Source organism: Hipposideros armiger, unplaced genomic scaffold, assembly GCF_001890085.2.
Source record: "Hipposideros armiger isolate ML-2016 unplaced genomic scaffold, ASM189008v1 scaffold_5, whole genome shotgun sequence".
NCBI lineage: Eukaryota > Metazoa > Chordata > Mammalia > Chiroptera > Hipposideridae > Hipposideros > Hipposideros armiger.
The window spans coordinates 3,647,799-3,665,940 of record NW_017731355.1 but is presented as its reverse complement, the minus strand read 5'-3'; the positions used below and the strand labels follow the sequence as shown (position 1 = coordinate 3,665,940).

The 18,142-nt window shown below is 35.6% G+C and overlaps 2 protein-coding genes across 5 annotated transcripts in view; one reads left to right on the top strand and one right to left on the bottom strand.

Moving 5' to 3' along the window:
* TOMM20L (translocase of outer mitochondrial membrane 20 like) overlaps positions 1–7,067 on the top strand; it is a 16,513-nt gene extending 9,446 nt beyond the window's left edge. The window contains exons 3-5 of one of the 3 annotated variants that reach the window (XM_019644762.1): positions 2,378–2,459; positions 5,679–5,821; positions 7,014–7,067. In XM_019644762.1, the coding sequence (XP_019500307.1) occupies positions 2,378–2,459; positions 5,679–5,821; positions 7,014–7,067 (279 nt within the window). Of the gene's footprint in view, positions 1–2,377; positions 2,460–2,631; positions 2,727–5,678; positions 6,880–7,013 lie in introns of those variants that run through there. The other 2 variants (XM_019644758.1, XR_002124317.1) reach the window with 2 other exon arrangements.
* Positions 7,068–7,132: 65 nt separating this feature from the next.
* Positions 7,133–18,094, bottom strand: TIMM9 (translocase of inner mitochondrial membrane 9). Of its 2 annotated transcripts, XM_019644777.1 has the most exons (5): positions 17,954–18,094; positions 15,230–15,318; positions 9,118–9,182; positions 8,645–8,740; positions 7,133–7,643 (listed from the first exon to the last, which is right to left on the bottom strand). In XM_019644777.1, exons 3-5 carry the CDS (start codon positions 9,154–9,156, stop codon positions 7,509–7,511), a joined length of 270 nt encoding a protein of 89 aa, XP_019500322.1. In that variant the 5' UTR covers positions 9,157–9,182; positions 15,230–15,318; positions 17,954–18,094; the 3' UTR covers positions 7,133–7,508. The 2 variants fall into 2 exon arrangements, with proteins under 2 accessions (XP_019500322.1, XP_019500332.1); XM_019644787.1 differs by lacking the exons at positions 15,230–15,318; positions 17,954–18,094 and adding an exon at positions 9,898–10,519 and having other exon boundaries at positions 7,135–7,643.
* Between the last annotated feature and the right edge of the window lie 48 nt (positions 18,095–18,142).

Sequence of the window (18,142 nt, the reverse complement as noted above, 5' to 3'; positions counted from 1 at the left end):
TTCACTGGCCCATGTTGGTATTATCATTGCGCTGTTCCCGGGTGAGGCAGTTGTTCACAGGCCATTGGACGGCCGCTCACAGCAGCTCATGGCAGCTCACAAAAGCTCACACCCGCTGCCGGCCAGCCCTACTGCCGCCTATGCCACTCCCGGCGACTCATGGCAGCCCAGCTCCAGGTTGAGCTGTTGTTCACCATCTTAGCTATAGAAGGCACAGCGTCACTGGCCCTCATGTGGGATCCAAACCGGGGCCCTGCTGCTCAGAGCTGGCATCCCAAGCCAACTCTTAACCAACCCGCCACTCGGCTGGCCCTATTCTTCTAATTTTATAGATGAGTAAAGTAAGGCACAGAGAGATGTATCTTTCTACTCCTTCTAGGATCTGTCTTCCCACTCACCCTCAGGTCTTTTCTGTTTTCCTAAGTATGGTTCATGGACCATCTGTATTAGATTTACCTGGGGTGTTTGTTAAAATATAGATGATTTGACGTGAGCACCGGAAGTTCTGATTTAGGAAGTCAGAGGTAGACCAGGGGCTATGGGGGCAGTGATTCTCAGACTTTAGCAGTTATAAGAATCACCTGAGGAGCTGGTTAAAATGCAGATTCCTGGGCCCTGCTCCTAGAGATCGATTCAGTAGGACTGGGTGGAGCCCAAGAAACTACAGTTTTAACAGCTTCTTCAGCTGCTTCTTTGTGAAACACTGCCCTCAGAGTCTACACTGTGCCCTCATCTCCCTGGACGTTCCTTCCTTCCCTTCTCCACGAGTGATCTCAGATGTATTGCTCTGGACCCAGGGTCCTGAATTTCATCTGCTTTCCAGACTGTGGCCTACATGCTTCATTGGCACCTCATCTTAGTGTGTTCAGAAGTAGATTCATTGTCTCATCCCTGGCCACTGCCCCTCTTCCGGTTTTCTGATGATGCTGTTGGTATCACTTGTCCCCCTGCCGTGACCCTGACTCTTCTTGCTTAAATGTCAACCTCATCCTCCACAATCAGTCCCCAGTTCTTATTTCTCTGTGCCCTATCTCATACCCTGTTCCCTTTCTATTTCCATTGCTTCCACATTACTTCAGGCTTTTATCACCTTTACCCAGGCTCTTGTACTAATTTCCTAGCTTGTCTGCCTGTCTCTCTTACACTGTCAGAGCAAATTCCTTCGAAACTGCTCTGCAGATGGAAGACCAACCCTCTTAGCTTGGCACCATGGCCTTCCATGGGTGCCTTCTATATGGATAGCTTTATTTTCCTAAGGATTGGAAATCATATGTGTAAAGTTTCTGGTCCATAGCTGGCCTGCAGTAGTTGGTAATTATCATTGGTGCTACATTCACCATCTCATAATCCAACTAAATAAAGATCACTTGATTTGTTTCCCTGAGATTTTGCATTGCTTGTATTCGTTCTCCATCAGACTTTCACTGAACTTCTCCACATCTCAAATGCTATCTTTTCTGAGAAACTTTCCCTGACTCCCCAGCCACATGTACTGTCTCTATACATTAGCCCTAGAGGACACTGGGCTTCATTGTTAATATGTTACTGATCTTATGCATACTTGTCCTTTCCCTTGGTTAAATTCTGGGTTCCTTGGGGATGGGCACAAGGGTCTTGGTCACCTGCCCACCTGCCCCTTCTGACTCTTCTAGCGTGGCCTGCCCTTGCTAATGCTCACTAAATATCTATTGAATGAAACCTGTGGTTATTACTGATCATTAGCATGTTTGCTGAGAAAAGCTTAGAATATGACCCCATCCCCAGGTTCATTCCATTTAAAAAAAAGAATTCTTGGGAAAACAAACACAAAAATCCTCCAGATGTAACATACTGAAGCTGAAGTGACTGGTAGGGGAGTTAATACTTTGGGCTAGGGGTTGCTCACTCCACCTTTCAAGACCAGCCCCGGGCATCCTGTGACCCTGGTCACCTGCATGAGCCAGGCTGCAGCAAACAGCAGCCCTCTGAACACCAGCTGCCCTGCCATCCTCTCACCAGGCTCTTTGCCAAATCAATAAGCCGCGTTAATACCCCAGGCAAGAAAATAGTTTTGCAACATACAAAGCTACCTTTGTTCTAGTTAATTACAGTAGGATTTCTGGTATGTGTACTTAGCTGAGTAAAATATGGATGAGAGTTGATTACAAGCATCTCAACCTAACTTGGCTATATTGTGTATTTTTTTATTGCCTGAAATTGTAACTCCATTTTAAGAACTTGATTTAAATTTTGTAAAGAACAACTGTATTTACCATGCTTTGGATTGAGACACTAGGTTCAAGATGTGCTTTTTCAAATAAACATTAAATAATTTTGATCAGTAACCAAATCCCTTACACTTACTATTCACTGTTAAATATTTTGTGAATCTTTTTAGTTGTGGGATCCAAAAATGAATGAAAAATTGCAAGAACTTTTTCTGCAAGAGGTACAAATGGGAGAGCTTTGGTTATCGAGAGGTAAGAACATAAACATTCTTTTGTAAGCAGTTATTTATGGAAATTTATGCTCAAGAATATTTATGGATTGGTATTTGTATGTCAAATAACTTAACTAGCTAGATGTGTTAACCAACTTGCTTCAGTTTAAAGAGAAAGCGTCCTAGCATTTTCACTCTGTCACTCTGTCCAGCTCCAATGGTTATAGAGGCCAGTTTATATTGCAATCTTGGAAGTGGGCAGATGGAGAAGCCAAGCCAAATACAAGAATACCTCATTAATTGTCAGGTAAAATTCTAAGTAAATAAAGTTTCCAAATGACTGCTTGTATGAATCAAAACGTTTACAACTTGTCCTGCCTTCTTAGAGTATCCTTAATAAAATAAGTACTTTTTTTGATGATAAAATCATTATGAATGACCATTCTTATACTGTCTTTGCACTTAATGGTCGCTGTCTTTGCACTGTATTTTAATTATAATTTCCCCTCACCGAATTCCAGATAAATCTGAGAAAACTTCACAATATTGCCAGGTAAAATGATGGTAGAGAACCAGTATTGTATAAATATTGTGTATAATAATCATGTTTTTATTCTGGTGTTAAACCCTGGAAAGGAAAAATTTTTGTTTGAGGCTTCTTATGGGGTAAATGATGTTGCTGGATAAATGAGCATTACACCCATTTATGTATCTTTTTTTAAGCGTTGCAAATTCCCTTGCATATCATAGTATCTGTACCTGTTTTTGCTTCTTATTGTCATTTTTGAGAAGATTTTGTTTTCAGCCTGCATTTAAGAGGGTAGCGTCCTCCAGGATTTATAAAAACAAAGAGGACGTCAAGATCCTGGACAACGCATAGCAATCCCCCAATTTTTACTTTATTCAGGGGTTTAAAACCAAGATAAAGGTTTTGAGAAATAAAAAAAAATATTGCAGCCATTCAAAATCATTGCTCATAATGATTAATCATAATTTGAAATTTTAGCATTTTCGGTATTAATCTTTTAGGTAGTCTTATAAATGGACTAAAATATGTTAAATATTAATGGCAAAATGAATAGTTATAACTGACTTAAGTGCTATAAACAGGAGTGATTTTACACAAAGTAATGAAGTATAAGCGTTAAGGACCTTTATTTGCACAGGCCAATTTGAAGGTGCTGGGAGGGGCCCTACCAATTTTGCATTCATAATTTTATATTCTTTTTCTTAAATAGGGGACCCCGAATTATATAAACTCAGGGCCTCATAAAATCTGGATTAATCTTTAGATATGGATACTCCTTGGATATAAGGGCAATTAAAATAGTATCTTTTTAGTTTTAACATTTATTGAATTGGGATAGTATAAATATGGAGAGGAAAATTCTGAATATTAAAAGAAAAAAGTAACAATTATTTTATTTTTATTCACTATAAGAACTATCATGTAGTTAAGACTTAGAAATCACTATGATAGATATTGAGAATGATTAAAACAAAAATTGCAAACTTGTGTTTTTAAACTTTTCCCTCAAAGGGGATCATTATTTCTGTGAACCCCTAAATTGATTAATTAGCTCTTTAAGGGTATGTAAGTCTATATTTTACTTCTAATGCAGTTCTCAATCTTGGTTGCTTATTCTGTGAATTCCCGCTGAACCCAAACCAATTAAATCATAATCTCTGGGGGTGGGACTCAAGCATCAGTATTTTTTAAACCTCCCTAGGTTATTACAGTATAAATGCAACATTGAGAACCAGCATTCTAATGCAATAAATTTTCACCCAATTTTCGTTAACCTTTTTTAATTTTCTAGTCCTCTCTGCTGCCACCACCAAATGTCATTACTTTGTTGTCAGGTAATATAGTTCTGTAGCCATCTCACCTGTGGTTATGTTTATATTGGGACCATAGAGCCAATCATTTTGATTGAAATTTTTGATTAGCTGATTTGATTGAATTTATTGGTTGGTTGACTTAATCGATAAAATTATTGTTTTTGGGTCACGTTAGTTTTATCAGGTTGAGAGCAGGCATTATATCTTTTTCTTTAACACCCAGTACAAAGTATTTTGACTTAATGTATCATTTCCATAAGTCTATAACTTTGGGTTTAAAATAAACCTTTTAGTGAAATATTTCACGTAATAAATAGCTTTTTTAAATGCCTAAGAAAAGTTACTAAAAACCAGCAATGAAAATTTCTTAGGTTGAAAACAAAATTAGGCATCTATAGACACAAAACCTTGTCTTAAAACCTACATAATATTGACAAGGCTTGCTTTGTCTATGTATCTAAGTTATGTCTTTCTCATAGTTTTTTAGTTTCAGCTTAATACAAACCTTTGGGAAGCAGTTTTTTCTGTCCATCATTCCCTTTTCTCTTCATACGACCATGTATTTCAACCAACAAATGGAAAATTTCAGTTCATTCGAATCTAATAATATATTTAACTGTAGAGAAATCTATTTTATTTCCTACCTAGTTATATTAACTATATCAAAATTTCAACTTGTTATTACATAACACCTGGAGAGAGGCAGCACAATGTAGTCTCAAGGTTCAGAAAATTAGGTTCTGTTACTAATTCTGGCATTAATTAGCTTTGAAACCTTAATTTCACTAAGCTTTGCCTCAGAGGAGTGAAACTCCGTGATTCCATGTTCTAGCTTAAACAGAAATTCTATGACTAACATCTCTTCACAAATTTTCATTCTTAGTTACTTTACAGCCATTCATCCTAAAATTCATTTTAAAACTTTACTTAGAAATCAAAGTTTATAAATCTCTTATTTTCCTCCCCTGGATCTGTAATTCTTGTTACAGTACATTTTGTTTCAACTCTGACAATAGAATCTATTTTTAAACAGTGTCATTTCACTAGACCAAAAGATGTTTCATATATAATGTTTCATCAACCACACATGTAAGGATAAACTACCTCATGGCAATAACAGAACGCCACCTTTAAAAAGAACTCAGTACCCATCCCTCCTGCACGCCCAAATTGCAGAACACGGACATTTCCAAAGAAAACTTTTGAACAATCAGAGTGCACTTACTGTCATTTCGGTCATAATGTAATTTATATTTCAACTTGACCACAGTGAATCTAATTGGCAGCTCAACATTTCCCCTGACATTTATACTCTTTATGAGACTTGCTTGATATGCTTTTTAAGTTTTAATGCTTGGTGCTTTTTTGGTTATTTGTAGAACTTTAAAACTTTGCTTTAAATTTATCAATGTTTCAGGAGAGCACAGAATGGGGATTGAACATCTCAGCAATGCCCTTTTAATGTGTGGGCAACCACAGGAACTGCTGAAGGTTTTTAAACACACACTCCCTCCCAAGGTGTTTGAGATGCTATTACACAAAATTCCCCTTATTTGCCAGGTGAGCAAATATTTCATTATTTTTGGGACATGAACATAATAAATGACCATGTTGGGCTTGATTACATAGAAATAGCTAAGTTTGTGTGTGAATGGCCTAAAGTTTTAAATGAGTAAAATCTCTGAAGTTTTGGTTGTTTTTCTTGCCTTAAGATGAAACAAGCCAATTCATGTTGCTTTGACTATAATGAATTGTATATTTTGTTGAATATTATACATGTGTCAACAGTTCTTTTTTTTTTTTTTTTTTTGGAAAGCCTTGAATTAAAAACTTTTATTTTTCACATTGGGACATAGTGAGCACCTCAGTTCAATATTTGTATGTGTGTATGTTTGTCTGTTTGTAAAACTACTTATTCTGTTCCAAGGAAAAAGTCTTTCCTTAGAGAATCATACATACAATAAATGACATACTTTCTGGATAGAATGTATATATTTCAACAGTTCATTTTTAAAGATAGCATTGTTAATATTTTGTTGGTCTTTGTACTTTCAAAGATACCACAGTGATTGACTGTGATGTCTACAGAGGCCTTTAAGTTAAATAGTATTGTTAATTAAATGACCTAATGGCTTAAAAATTAGATGTAACATAGAAAGCAGTAAATTATCAAAGCAGAACACTTCTACTTTCCATTAATAGGACAAAACATAGAAATCACTTTGTTTTACACTATATGTAAATTTAAACATATAGACTGATTAGTGTTCTCTTAAGTACAAGTTTAGATTGGTATCAAATGAAATCCACTTGTAAGCTGATTGATTGATAGGTATTATTCTACTTACATTTACCAAACTGCTTGGTTTGACTCTGCATCAATTAGAATTTCCTGAAAAATGCTTGGATTTATTTTAGGATTCATTTAGCCATAAGACACTACTTTAACTTTGGTTGACTTTTTATTACACTGATCACATGTCACAGCTGAGAATACACTGTGTATTGTTGGCCTGACTCAGAATCATTCATGTCAGCTTTTGAACAAAACACAAAACAACACAGACTCCACTAGAGCAAATAGTCTACTCTTAAACAGTCCCAAATTAGTCTCAGCTGGGTTGTTTCCAGAAGATATATGAAAATGTAGCTAGAATAAGAATGTGTAATGCCTACCCTGACACAAAAAGGGAGGCAAGAAAAGGATCGTGCATGATATGATTAGCAAGTAACTATTTTATGTATTTACCAGCAATTTGAGGCAGACATGAATGAACAGGAATACTTGGAGGATGATCCTGATTGAAAAAAATTTCAACGTCTCCACAGTCCAGTCAGAATACTATGATACTATATAGTATAAACAACTGCTCAGTGATACTTCCATTTATTTTACTTTTAGTAATAAAAATTTTTTTCTAATACATGATTGAACATATATTTTGCTTTAAAATTAACAGTCACAATTGAAGAAACAATGGTTTATTTTTCTAATCAAATGACTAGGCTGCTGAATCTTAAGGCCTCAACAAATGTTGCATCTTACTATTTTCATTGAACAATAAGACCTTCTATTTTGATCATTCCTGGTAAACAGCAATTTTGTTTCTTCCATTTGCCAAACAGTCATGACAGATGGTGTAACGTGGTGGCTACTGCATTCAGGAGATTCTAGCACATGAATCCTCATTTCCAGTGCAATAGCTGTTGGCAATCTCTCATGGCAAGTTTATCCATCAGGACTTCTCTATCGTGGTTGGCCAAGGAGTCCTGCTTTGGCTGCCAGGGCTTCATTCTGCTGAATATGATATTCCTGAAATCTCATGGATATTCTTTGTGTCATTTTCAAATATTTCTGTAAGCAATGCTCTGAACAGGTATTCTAGAAATAAAACAAGAGACGATCAAAGATGCAACACACACAAAAAAAATCTTAATTTTAAAAAGTGCATGCATTCTAAAAGACCAGTGGGTACTTTTCTTCGAATATATCAGAGAATTAAATGCTATTATTGAGTACCAAGTGACCATAGCTTTCAATTGTTAATACAATAATTAATACAAATTGAATGCCTATGAGTTTGTAGGCACTAAGAACAATAGTAGGTAAACCGCTAACATTTGGACTAGATTTTCAGCAGGTATGTTTTAACATTACTCGAAAGCCCACATTCCCATCCCCTTATTCTGATTGTTATAATGTACGCCCAGTAGCAAGTTTGTTACTTTTTAATGAGAAACTCCATTCTTAACATTAACTTAATTCTCAATCTTTTACCAAGAATATTATACTTAGCAGCTATCAAACTTTGCCATTTATTTAACAAGTCCTTATTCATTGCTGGTTATATGTTAAACTCTTGGCATGAATGTTTATCAGTATCTTCCACTGGAAGAAGTTATGTCACTTTGAGCCAATATATAAATGTTTTGATGAGGATATTGAAAGTTGTGACAACCAGAAGGATTGGGTTTTCAGAGTACACCTATGCAAAATGAGCTACCAAATTCAAGCTTTGCTTTTTCCAAAATTACCCTGAGTTTTCAGGGTCAGATATGAAAGCCATGTCAAGTTTCTCTAGCCAGGCCATCTTGACTGAAAGCTAATTAGTAAGAACCTTTGCAATGAAACAATAACTCAGCAAGCCCCAGGCATCATCTCTAAAAAAGTCTGCCTTGGTTCAATGTGACTGTCACATTCAATTTGACATCATTAAACTCAATGTTATGGGTTCTTGGCTGCTTCAGTTCCTCCAACCAATGGAACATTAAAGGTAGCCCAAATTCCTGTAATAACTAGGAGCAAACAAAATGCTTAGGGGATCCCATTTAAATTGTTTATGACAAGCTTAGAGAACTTTTAGTGGGTGACACTTTTCATACCTCTTCAGGTTTTACTTCTCTTGTTGTGAAGTCTTTAACACAGTCCAAAAAGCAGGTTTCTGTAAGTTTATTGTAGGTTCCAAGAAATTCCTTAAACTACAAACAAATTAGAAAGTTCTTTAATATCTGGTTTTTAAAACAAAAATGTTTTCAAACTTTATTTATTGATTTTTTTTTATTTAGGCAAAAGATCCTGTAATACATGAAATCGAAGGTTCTTTTGCTAACTTAAATGGGTATAATATCTATATAATATAATCTACAGAATATAGTGAAATTTTTTCATTAAATATTTATTTTTCTGGATTATCTGTCAAATTATCTGAAAAATAAATATGCTTTACATCATTTAATATCCATTTTGGAAATGAAATATAAACAATTGTTTTGTGAGGTCACCGATTGACATGGTTGCATACAGTAGTGTCTTAAAAATTTTGCAAAATGTTTTTTCCTTAATTATAATACCTTACCTGTTTTATCTGATCAGATTCTGGCATTTGTGCAGCCATATTCTTATGGTACGTTTATTAGTCACCTGATTTAAAAATTAAAAAAAAAGTTTGTCAATCTTGTAAACAGATGTTTTCAGTAGGCTAGCTGAAGAGTTAGGTAATCAAAACAAGAAAAATTTATGAAATAGAACTAAAATAAGTCTACCTGAAATTACTGTTCATATTTTATAAATTTCTAATTGTGTATGTCACTCTCCCAATCTCCCATATTATTAATGACAACAAAGAACCATAAAGTTTAGAATTAAATATTTTAATGTTAGCTATGGGAGGCAAAGACCCTGTCTCTCTAAATCTCCAGTTTTAAGACAGTTTGCTCTGCTACCTTACAACAAGCCACTAGTTAAAGCCCTCTCCCTAGTAGGGTTTTAAGGGCAACCAAGAGATTTCTGTTGTCTTCCGATCAATACTTAACTATTCCACTGGTTGCTAATATAACTTTGACCTGTGCTAATGATCCTTTTACTATCTCTCTGTACATGCAAAGTTCTATTAATTGTTAACAAACACATTCCATTTATAAATCTACAACCCTCATGAAAGACATTCAGAGTTCTAAAAGACTCTCTCTATGAGGAAGTTACAGGGGTTGTACATTCTGCAATTCAAAAAGGGTAATCACACAACCTTATCAGAAACTTCTAAACAAATGACACTTGTGATCTAACCTGGGGGCAACAGAGAAGTGAACAGAAGGAAGTCAAAAAGTGTTTCTGAATTACTGGGATTTACACTTACTTTAAATGGAGGGCCCAGGCTCAGTCAATCCAGATATAAGAATGTACCACATTATTTATTTATTCTATCCTGGTTAGTTCTAAAATGGATGAACATCTCATATAAAAGATTTGTATAAAATAAAGCTACTTACAATAGAAATTAAACAGCATGTAAAAGGAAGAATAAGCAATACTAATCATGGACATGAGAGTAACAGAATTTCTGTGCATGATATTTAGCTCTCAGTTTCCTGATAACCAATGCAATGAAGATAAACTGGAGATACATATATATGGTTCTTATTGGCTCATCAATTATTAAAGTGGCTCTGAAACGCATGAAATTTTTATGAAGCTCATATGGAGATGAAACTAAGTTCAGGTTTAAGGCAAAGTGTATGCTACCGTCATGAAAAAAATTAACATTCTCATATGATTAATGAAATATAATCAATGGTAATTCCATTCCAGCATTTCCAACCATATATACACCTTCCCCTCTTTTGCATTTATTCTTCTCCTTTTTTCCCCTTATTCTATAAATTAGTATTACTGACATTTTAAAAAAGTCGTTTTTTCTATCTGTAAAGGAAAGTATCAATTCTTTTCTATTTGCTATGCTAGTCTCATTCGAGATGTATAGCCCATAGTTTTTTTTTTGAAGTAATGATTAATAAAAAGTATAATTGTCTATACTTCTGAGAATCTTTGGTTTAGTAGTTACAGGATAAAAACTATCTTTCCTCTATATCTGCTATAAACAATGTAGTAGAGGTCTTATGTTAGCTCAACATTCAGGCAATTTAGTGTTCCATAAACACCTAAAAAGTTAACAACAATGCTCTTTATCCTATTTTATTTCACAGTTTTTAATCTTTCTCTCCCTATCTCTCTGTATGTACTACACACACACACACACACACACACACACACACACACACACGTATTATACCATATAAACTATGTGGAAAAGACCAAGAATTAACTGAAGGTCACAATTTTTCAGATGTTGCTGTTGACGTTCATCAGGTATGTGCTCCAGGTAAGATACTATCCATTTATAGCTCTCCTTAGCTCATTTAAGTCATGAAACACTGATTCCCTACCCTGCAACTACTGAACTGCATAGAAATCCAAACCTAATTATTGTGTCATCTTTGAATATCAACTTCAAACTTATTTATAGTTTGGGATCTTAGCAGTTGCTATTGTAATTAATTGGCAGATATTATATTCAATAAACATCTAAAAACTAAAGACAAAAATTTTAAAAGCAACGAGAGAAAAATGACATCTTACCTATAGGGGAAAAACTAAGATTACAGCAGATTTCTCAACAGCCAACTCAGAAACCTGTATCTAGCAAAAATATCCTTCAGGAATGAAGGGGAAATTGACATTCTCAAATGAAGAAAAACTAAGAGAATTTATTGACAGCAGAGCTACCCTAAAAAAACATTTAAAGTTCTAAACAGAAAGGAAATGATAAAAGCAGACTTGGAACATCATGGAAGAGGAAAAACACAGTAATAAAAAATATGAGTAAGTACAATACACTTTCCTTTTCTTGAGTTTTCTAAATTAAGTTTGACAGCTTTTTTTTTTTTTTTTTTTAGCTGAGCCATCCTGCTACCTGTTGGCAGCTCAGCGGCTGCTCAGCTCGGGCTGGACTCGAACCGCTGTTGCTCNCGGCTGCTCAGCTCGGGCTGGACTCGAACCGCTGTTGCTCAGAGCTCAAACTCTTGAGTGAGCTCTTAACCAACTGAGCCACTCGGCCGGCCCTAAGTTTGACAGTTAAAGCAAAAATTATAAAGCTGAATAATGTGGTTCTAAAGGTATAAATGGGAAACTAAAGGGAGGTAAGGTTCCTATACTTCCCTGAAACTGTAATGTGTTGACCCCATTATTATGATAAACTATGTACATATCAAGTAATACCTAGAGTGACCACTAAAAAGATAGGTAAGAAGATACACTCAAAAACACTATAAAAATATCAAAATGGAATTCTAAAAAATATTGAAATAATCCACAAAGGCAAGAAAAAAAGGAAAAAAAAACCACAGAGAACAAACAGAAAACAAAAAATAAAATAGCAGGGGCCAGCTAAGTGGCTCAGCTCAGTTGGTTAGAGCGCGAGCTCTGAGCAACAGGATTGCCGGTTCGATTCCCACATGAGCCAGTGAGCTGCGCCCGAGCTAAGCTGCTGCTGAGCTGGTGAGCACATGCTCCTAACAACAAGGTTGCTGGCTGGACTCCCGCATGGGATGGTGGGCTGTGCCATCCACAACTAGACTAAAAGCAGTGACTGGACTTGGAGCTGAGCTTGAGCCCTCCACAGCTAAGACTGAAGGACAACAACTTGGCTTGGATTTGATGGGTCCTGGATAAACACAATGTTCCCCTTCCACAATTCCCTAATAAAATCCTAAAAAATAAATAAAATAGCAAAATTAAGCTGTAGTAGATAATTAAATGTAAATGATCTAAATAATCGATTAAAACATAGAGATTGGCAGAGTGGATTAAAAAACATGACCAAGCATATGAAAAACATGACCAAGCATATGCTGCCTGTGAGAAACTCAATTTAAATATGCTATAGGCAGGCTGAAAACAAAAGGATGGAAAAAGGTATGCAAACGTTATCAGAAGAAAATAGTGGATATATTAATATCAGACAAAGTAGACTTCAGAGTAAAGGAAATTACCAGAGACAGAAAGGGACACTGAGGCTCAATCCATTAAGACATAGCAATTCTAAATGTGTATGTACCAAACAGAGCTGCAAAATATGTAGGGAAAACTGATAGAACTGAAAGGAGAAAGAGACATCTGCAATTATAGTTTGAGACTTCAACATCCTCTCAACAACTGATAATACAACTAGACAGAAAATTAGCAAAGATATAGAAAAACTCAACACCATCAACCAACAGGATACCATCTATACTTTTAGAACATTTGACCCAATACCATAGAAAACACATTTTTATCAAGTGCCCATGGAAGCAATATCCTGGGTCATAAAACTAGCCTCAACAAATTTAAAAGAACTGAAATCATACTGAGTTCTCTGACCACAGTGAAATCAAACTAGAAATGAGTAACAGAAAACAGGAAAATGTTCAAACATTTGGAAAATAAATAATACACTTCTAAATAATCCATAGGTCAAAGGAGAAGTCTCAGTAAAAAAATTTATTGAACTGAATTAAACTGAAAATATACCAAAGTTTGTTAACAGAGCTAAATCACTGCCAAGAAAATTTATAGCACTAAATTCATACATTAGAAAAGAAACCTCTTATATTAGATCAACAACCTAAGCTTCCACCTCAGGCACCTAGAAAGAGAGCGAAATAAAACCCAAAGCATGTAGAAGGAAGGAAATAATACACAGCAGAAATCAATAAAACTGAAGCAATAGACAAATCAATAAAGTTGGTTCAGCTAGTTCTTTGAAGAGATTTTTAACCCACCTCTACCAAAGCTGACAAAGAAAAAAAGTCACATATTATCATATCAGGAATGAAATAGTGTACCACCATAGACCCTGCAGACATCAAAAGGATAAAAGGACTACAAACAGCTTTATATACATAAATCTAACCACTTATTCATGAATTTAGTTTTATACTAATATCAATCAAAACCAAAGACAGTTCATAAAAGAAAACTACAGAGAAATATTCCTCAAAAAACAGGCATATATATCCTTAACAAAATATTGTAATAGCTAACATAATACAGCAATATAAAAAGAATTATACACCTTGACTAAGTGGGGTTTATTCTAGAGATGCAAGGCTCATTTGATATTTGAAAGTCAGTCAGTGTAATCCACCTTATTAATAGACTAAAAAAAATGATCGTATCAATTGATGGCAGAAAAAACATTTGACAAATTCAACACCCTGTCATGATAAAAACTCTGAAAACTAGGAAGAGGGGAACTTCTTCAACTTGATGATGAGCCTCTACAAAAAAACCCTACACTGCAGTTAATGATGAAAGACTAAATACTTTCCCCTGTGATGATGAGCAAGGTAAGGTGTCTGCTGTTACTACTGTTACTCAGCACACTGCCGGAAGTTCTACCCAGTGCAGTAAGGCAAGAAAAGGAAATAAAAAACATTCAGATTCTGTAAAGGAGAAAATAAAACTGTCCCTAACTTGCAGATGACAGGTTAAAATTCATATATAAGAACTTTTTCAACCAGAGGTTGGAGGCAGGAAGTATGAAATCTTGAAATGTTCTGTGAGTTTCAGAGACTGGTTAACACTGTGCTGATTCTAGCCCACTTGCCCCTTAGTATACAGCTCACAGTGACAAATGATAGTTGTTATTTGACAAGACATAGATGAGGAGTGCCCCAATGCTGTTGGTATGAATTTTCTTTATTTAAAATTATTTTCCTGGTATTGTCTTTTAACATATAGTCCTTATAGTATATGTCTCCTTAAAATGAAATAAAGTTTATCATGTTATAAAAGTAATATCTATTTCTTGAGAATTTGGAAAACAAGAGAAATAATTCTACTCCAAGACCACTATGTTAACATTATGGTTTGCTTTTCTCTAGAATCATTCAATTATAAGTTATTTTTTCAAATATCTTGCCAGACCTGTAACTCAAGACCTAACAGCAATTTTCTTAAGTCTGCCTAAATCTCTAAAGTTCTTTTCTGTAGTTACCAATACAGGTGTACCTCATTTTATTGCACACTGTTTTATTGTGCTTCACAGATGTGATTTTCTTTTCTTTTTTTTTTTTTTTACCAATTGGAGACAAGCTCCTCCACCAGCAAAAAAAGATCACGACTCACTTTATTGCAGTAGTCTGGAACCGAACCTGCAATATCTCTGAGGTATGCCTGTATCAAGATTACAGTAGACTTAATTGTAGGCAACTGTTCCTAGAGAATATTGAAGATGATTGATTGAATAAATGATTTGCAAATTTACTTGCTAGTTTGGTGTCTTCTAAGTCTTTTTGGCATTCTATTTTGCAGTTATTTAACCATAAATTATGCTGACAAACTCCAACTGCCAAGCAAACCACCTGATAGAGAGAACAGGTAGCACCAATGTGGTTGCCCTTTTATTGGGTCTTAGTTTCCAGATATTACAGCACGTAATTATTGTAGAGGCAAACATCCAATCAGGGGTTACCTTCTATCTCTGAAACCATGAGATGGATGGAAGGGGTAAAGAGTTCTGGAACCCCTGGCTTAGGTCTTAGGAATGATCACAGCAGTGCTAAGTTATTTTTGTGCCAAACAAAATACACCATAAAACCAGAGAACTTAAGAGTAAAAGTAGATCTTATCAGTCATCCAGCTCAAACCTTTTCTGATGCATGAGTTTCCTTTCTGTTCTGAAAAAGTAGTTGTCCAACGTTTGCTTCAATGTCTCCAGTGAGGCCTGATTTCTTATCTGAAAAATGAGGGGAATATAATGACTGTGGAGGCCCCTTTAATAGTCTATTTGATGAAATCTAAACTTTTGTTGGTTAAATCATTTTGTAAAAAGCCTCATATTTATTGTGATCATTTTGCTACATATAGAAATATGAATCATTATGTTGTACACCTGAAACTAACATAATGTATGTCATTTATACCTCAATAAGGGGGGGAACGCCTCTTTGTTTTCAATAAGTGATAGTTTCCTCAATCTATTCTGAGGTTACAAATCTTAGCATATGTTATTATATATGTATGTGTGTATATATATATATATATATATATATATATATATATATATATAAAAATCCCTAACTTTCCAGGTAGTATGTATGTTCGGGTGAATATCACAGAAGGACAAACAATTCCCAGAAATTTCTAAATATTAAAATTAACAGACTATCCAGGCTGTGATGCATATGTTATTATATATATATATGTGTGTATATATATATATATATATATATATATATATATATATATAAAAATCCCTAACTTTCCAGGTAGTATGTATGTTCGGGTGAATATCACAGAAGGACAAACAATTCCCAGAAATTTCTAAATATTAAAATTAACAGACTATCCAGGCTGTGATGGAGATGTCCTCCATTTCTTTTTTAGAATCATTTGCAGCTTTATACCAGGTCTAGAGTCAAATTATTAATTCTGTTCATATTTAGTTTATAGCAAATGATTCTTCTGATTTCCTGGGCCTCTATCACTAACCTAGTACCTGCATGACTGGTAATCTTGTGATTTCAGGCAAGGATCATGAATTGACTGGTTGTTGGAAAACAGAATATGTCCATGGTCTCAAGGCATCTCCACAGGTTACTTATTATAAAAGGAAAACTGTCCTTTCATAGTGGAAGGATCTGACAGTCACCACCTTAACCAATGATTATACATAGCATCAAAAACAGACACAGCATCACCTATGTGGTATTCTTGCTGAAAATGTTTGATCTGACTCTGATGAGGGAATAATTAGGAAAATCCACATTATGGGATGGTTTGTAAGACTAGACTGGTCTTAAAAAAAAAAAGACATAAAGAAAAAGTGTAGAGGGTTGTTCTCCTTAGGAGACTAAAGAGTCATTAGACAGCTAAACACTGTGTGAACCTGAATCAAAAAAGAAACTTTTTTGAATTAAAAAAAACACATTTTTGGTATAATTGGAGAAATCTGAATATGTTATATTTTAGGTTGATAATCTTATCCTGGCTATGTAATAGATTGTTCTTAAGGAGATACATGCTGAAGAAATTAAGGTTAAAGGTCATGATGCCTGCAACTTAACTTGCAAATGGTTCAGCAAAAAGAGTGTATCTATATATGTATATATAGTGGGGAAGAGAAAGCAAATAAAAATATTAACAGTAAAACAGTAACAATAAAAAAGAAATAAAACAATCTTGTGAGCCACATTTTTTTGTTCTGGGGCTATCAGTGTCGTATTTAATAGGTCAGATGTTTAATCTGATCTGAAGTAACTTGCTTCGTTGATACAATAGGACTCTATACTACATGTCTCTTTACTTTAGGTTATTTGCATTATGTTTAATAAGTTATGTCTGATTAACTGCCAATTAATTATTAATCAGAGCAAAAAATACTTTTGGAAGATTGCTGCATATTGCTTTTGGGTTTAAAGGCTGGCTTCCAGGCCTGAAGGATGATCCTGTGAGCACTGGACAAAATGGGAGTAAGACTACTTGGGTTTCAACCCCAGCTCTGATACATATTAAAAGGGTTGGAGGCCCCAGATCAAGTCATTTATTCAAGTCGTCCAAATGACTGCTGCCTATGCTCACACCTTCGAGACTAGAGGGGAAAGGTTACTTTTTCTTTCACATGTAAGTTACACCTAGAAAATAGTAGTTAAATAATCTCAAAAGTCTCTTACAGCTCTGACGTTGTCATTCTGTTAATTCACCTACATTATAAAACCAATTGTGAACAAGCAGGTACTACCGAAGAGCCCGGCAATGAAGAGGGAAATATAACAAATAAATAATTGTAAAGAATAATTAAAAGATTCTCCAAAGCTGAGACCTTAAGGTCACTTTTAATTCTAGGATTTCTTCTATGAAAACAGGCAGCTGAGATGTAAAAATAAATAAAATTTGTTATTTAGCTTTTACATCCGATTACGTTTTTTTGCTTTGATTAATCTTTTTTAAAGCCTCTAGTAATGTGTAAAGGGAAACGTCTAAGTAGTGCGTCCTAGAAAATTAGCAGATCAGATTAAGGGTTACTTGACCTTGCTGACATTGCGTCTAGAGAGGATTTTTCAGTTAAAGGAGGGTCTCCTGCCTGTTAGCTCAAGGTCAAAGCGTGGGTGCCTGACAGTGCAGAACAAGACCCCTACTCATCCAACTCAGTTTGGGTGTGCCTCAAATTACGACCCTTGGCCCAGTGACACGATCGCGAGGTCCGAAAACCGCTCTGGGGATGGGTGACGCACTGCCAAGATCCGCAGCCCCCCACAGCCCCACGTATATATGGCGGCCTCATTCAGAGACCAGCCACCTTTTCGGAGCGTAGCCTGCCGCCCCCCCGCCCGGGAACCCGGGATTCTGAGGGCAGAGAAAAGAGATCATACTTAAGCACAGGCTCTCGCTTCCAACAACAGTATGAGGCTGGAGGGGCTGCGCTGCCAGTCGAGTCCGGGGGCGGAGGGCCGGGGTCACGCAGTGTGCCGCAGCGGCTGCATGGAAGAGAACACGTGGGAACAGCGATGTCAAATAGCCCTTACGCCCTTCGACGCCGATTCGTTATAACGCGGGGTACT

Coding starts and splice junctions, on each gene's coding strand:
- TIMM9 (XM_019644777.1), bottom strand. CDS start 9,156: ATGGCTGCACAAATGCCAGAATCTGATCAGATAAAACAG. Junction 8,741..9,117: donor AATCTGATCAGATAAAACAG/GTAAGGTATTAT, acceptor ATTTGTTTGTAG/TTTAAGGAATTTCTTGGAAC. Junction 7,644..8,644: donor GAGAAGTAAAACCTGAAGAG/GTATGAAAAGTG, acceptor TTTTATTTCTAG/AATACCTGTTCAGAGCATTG.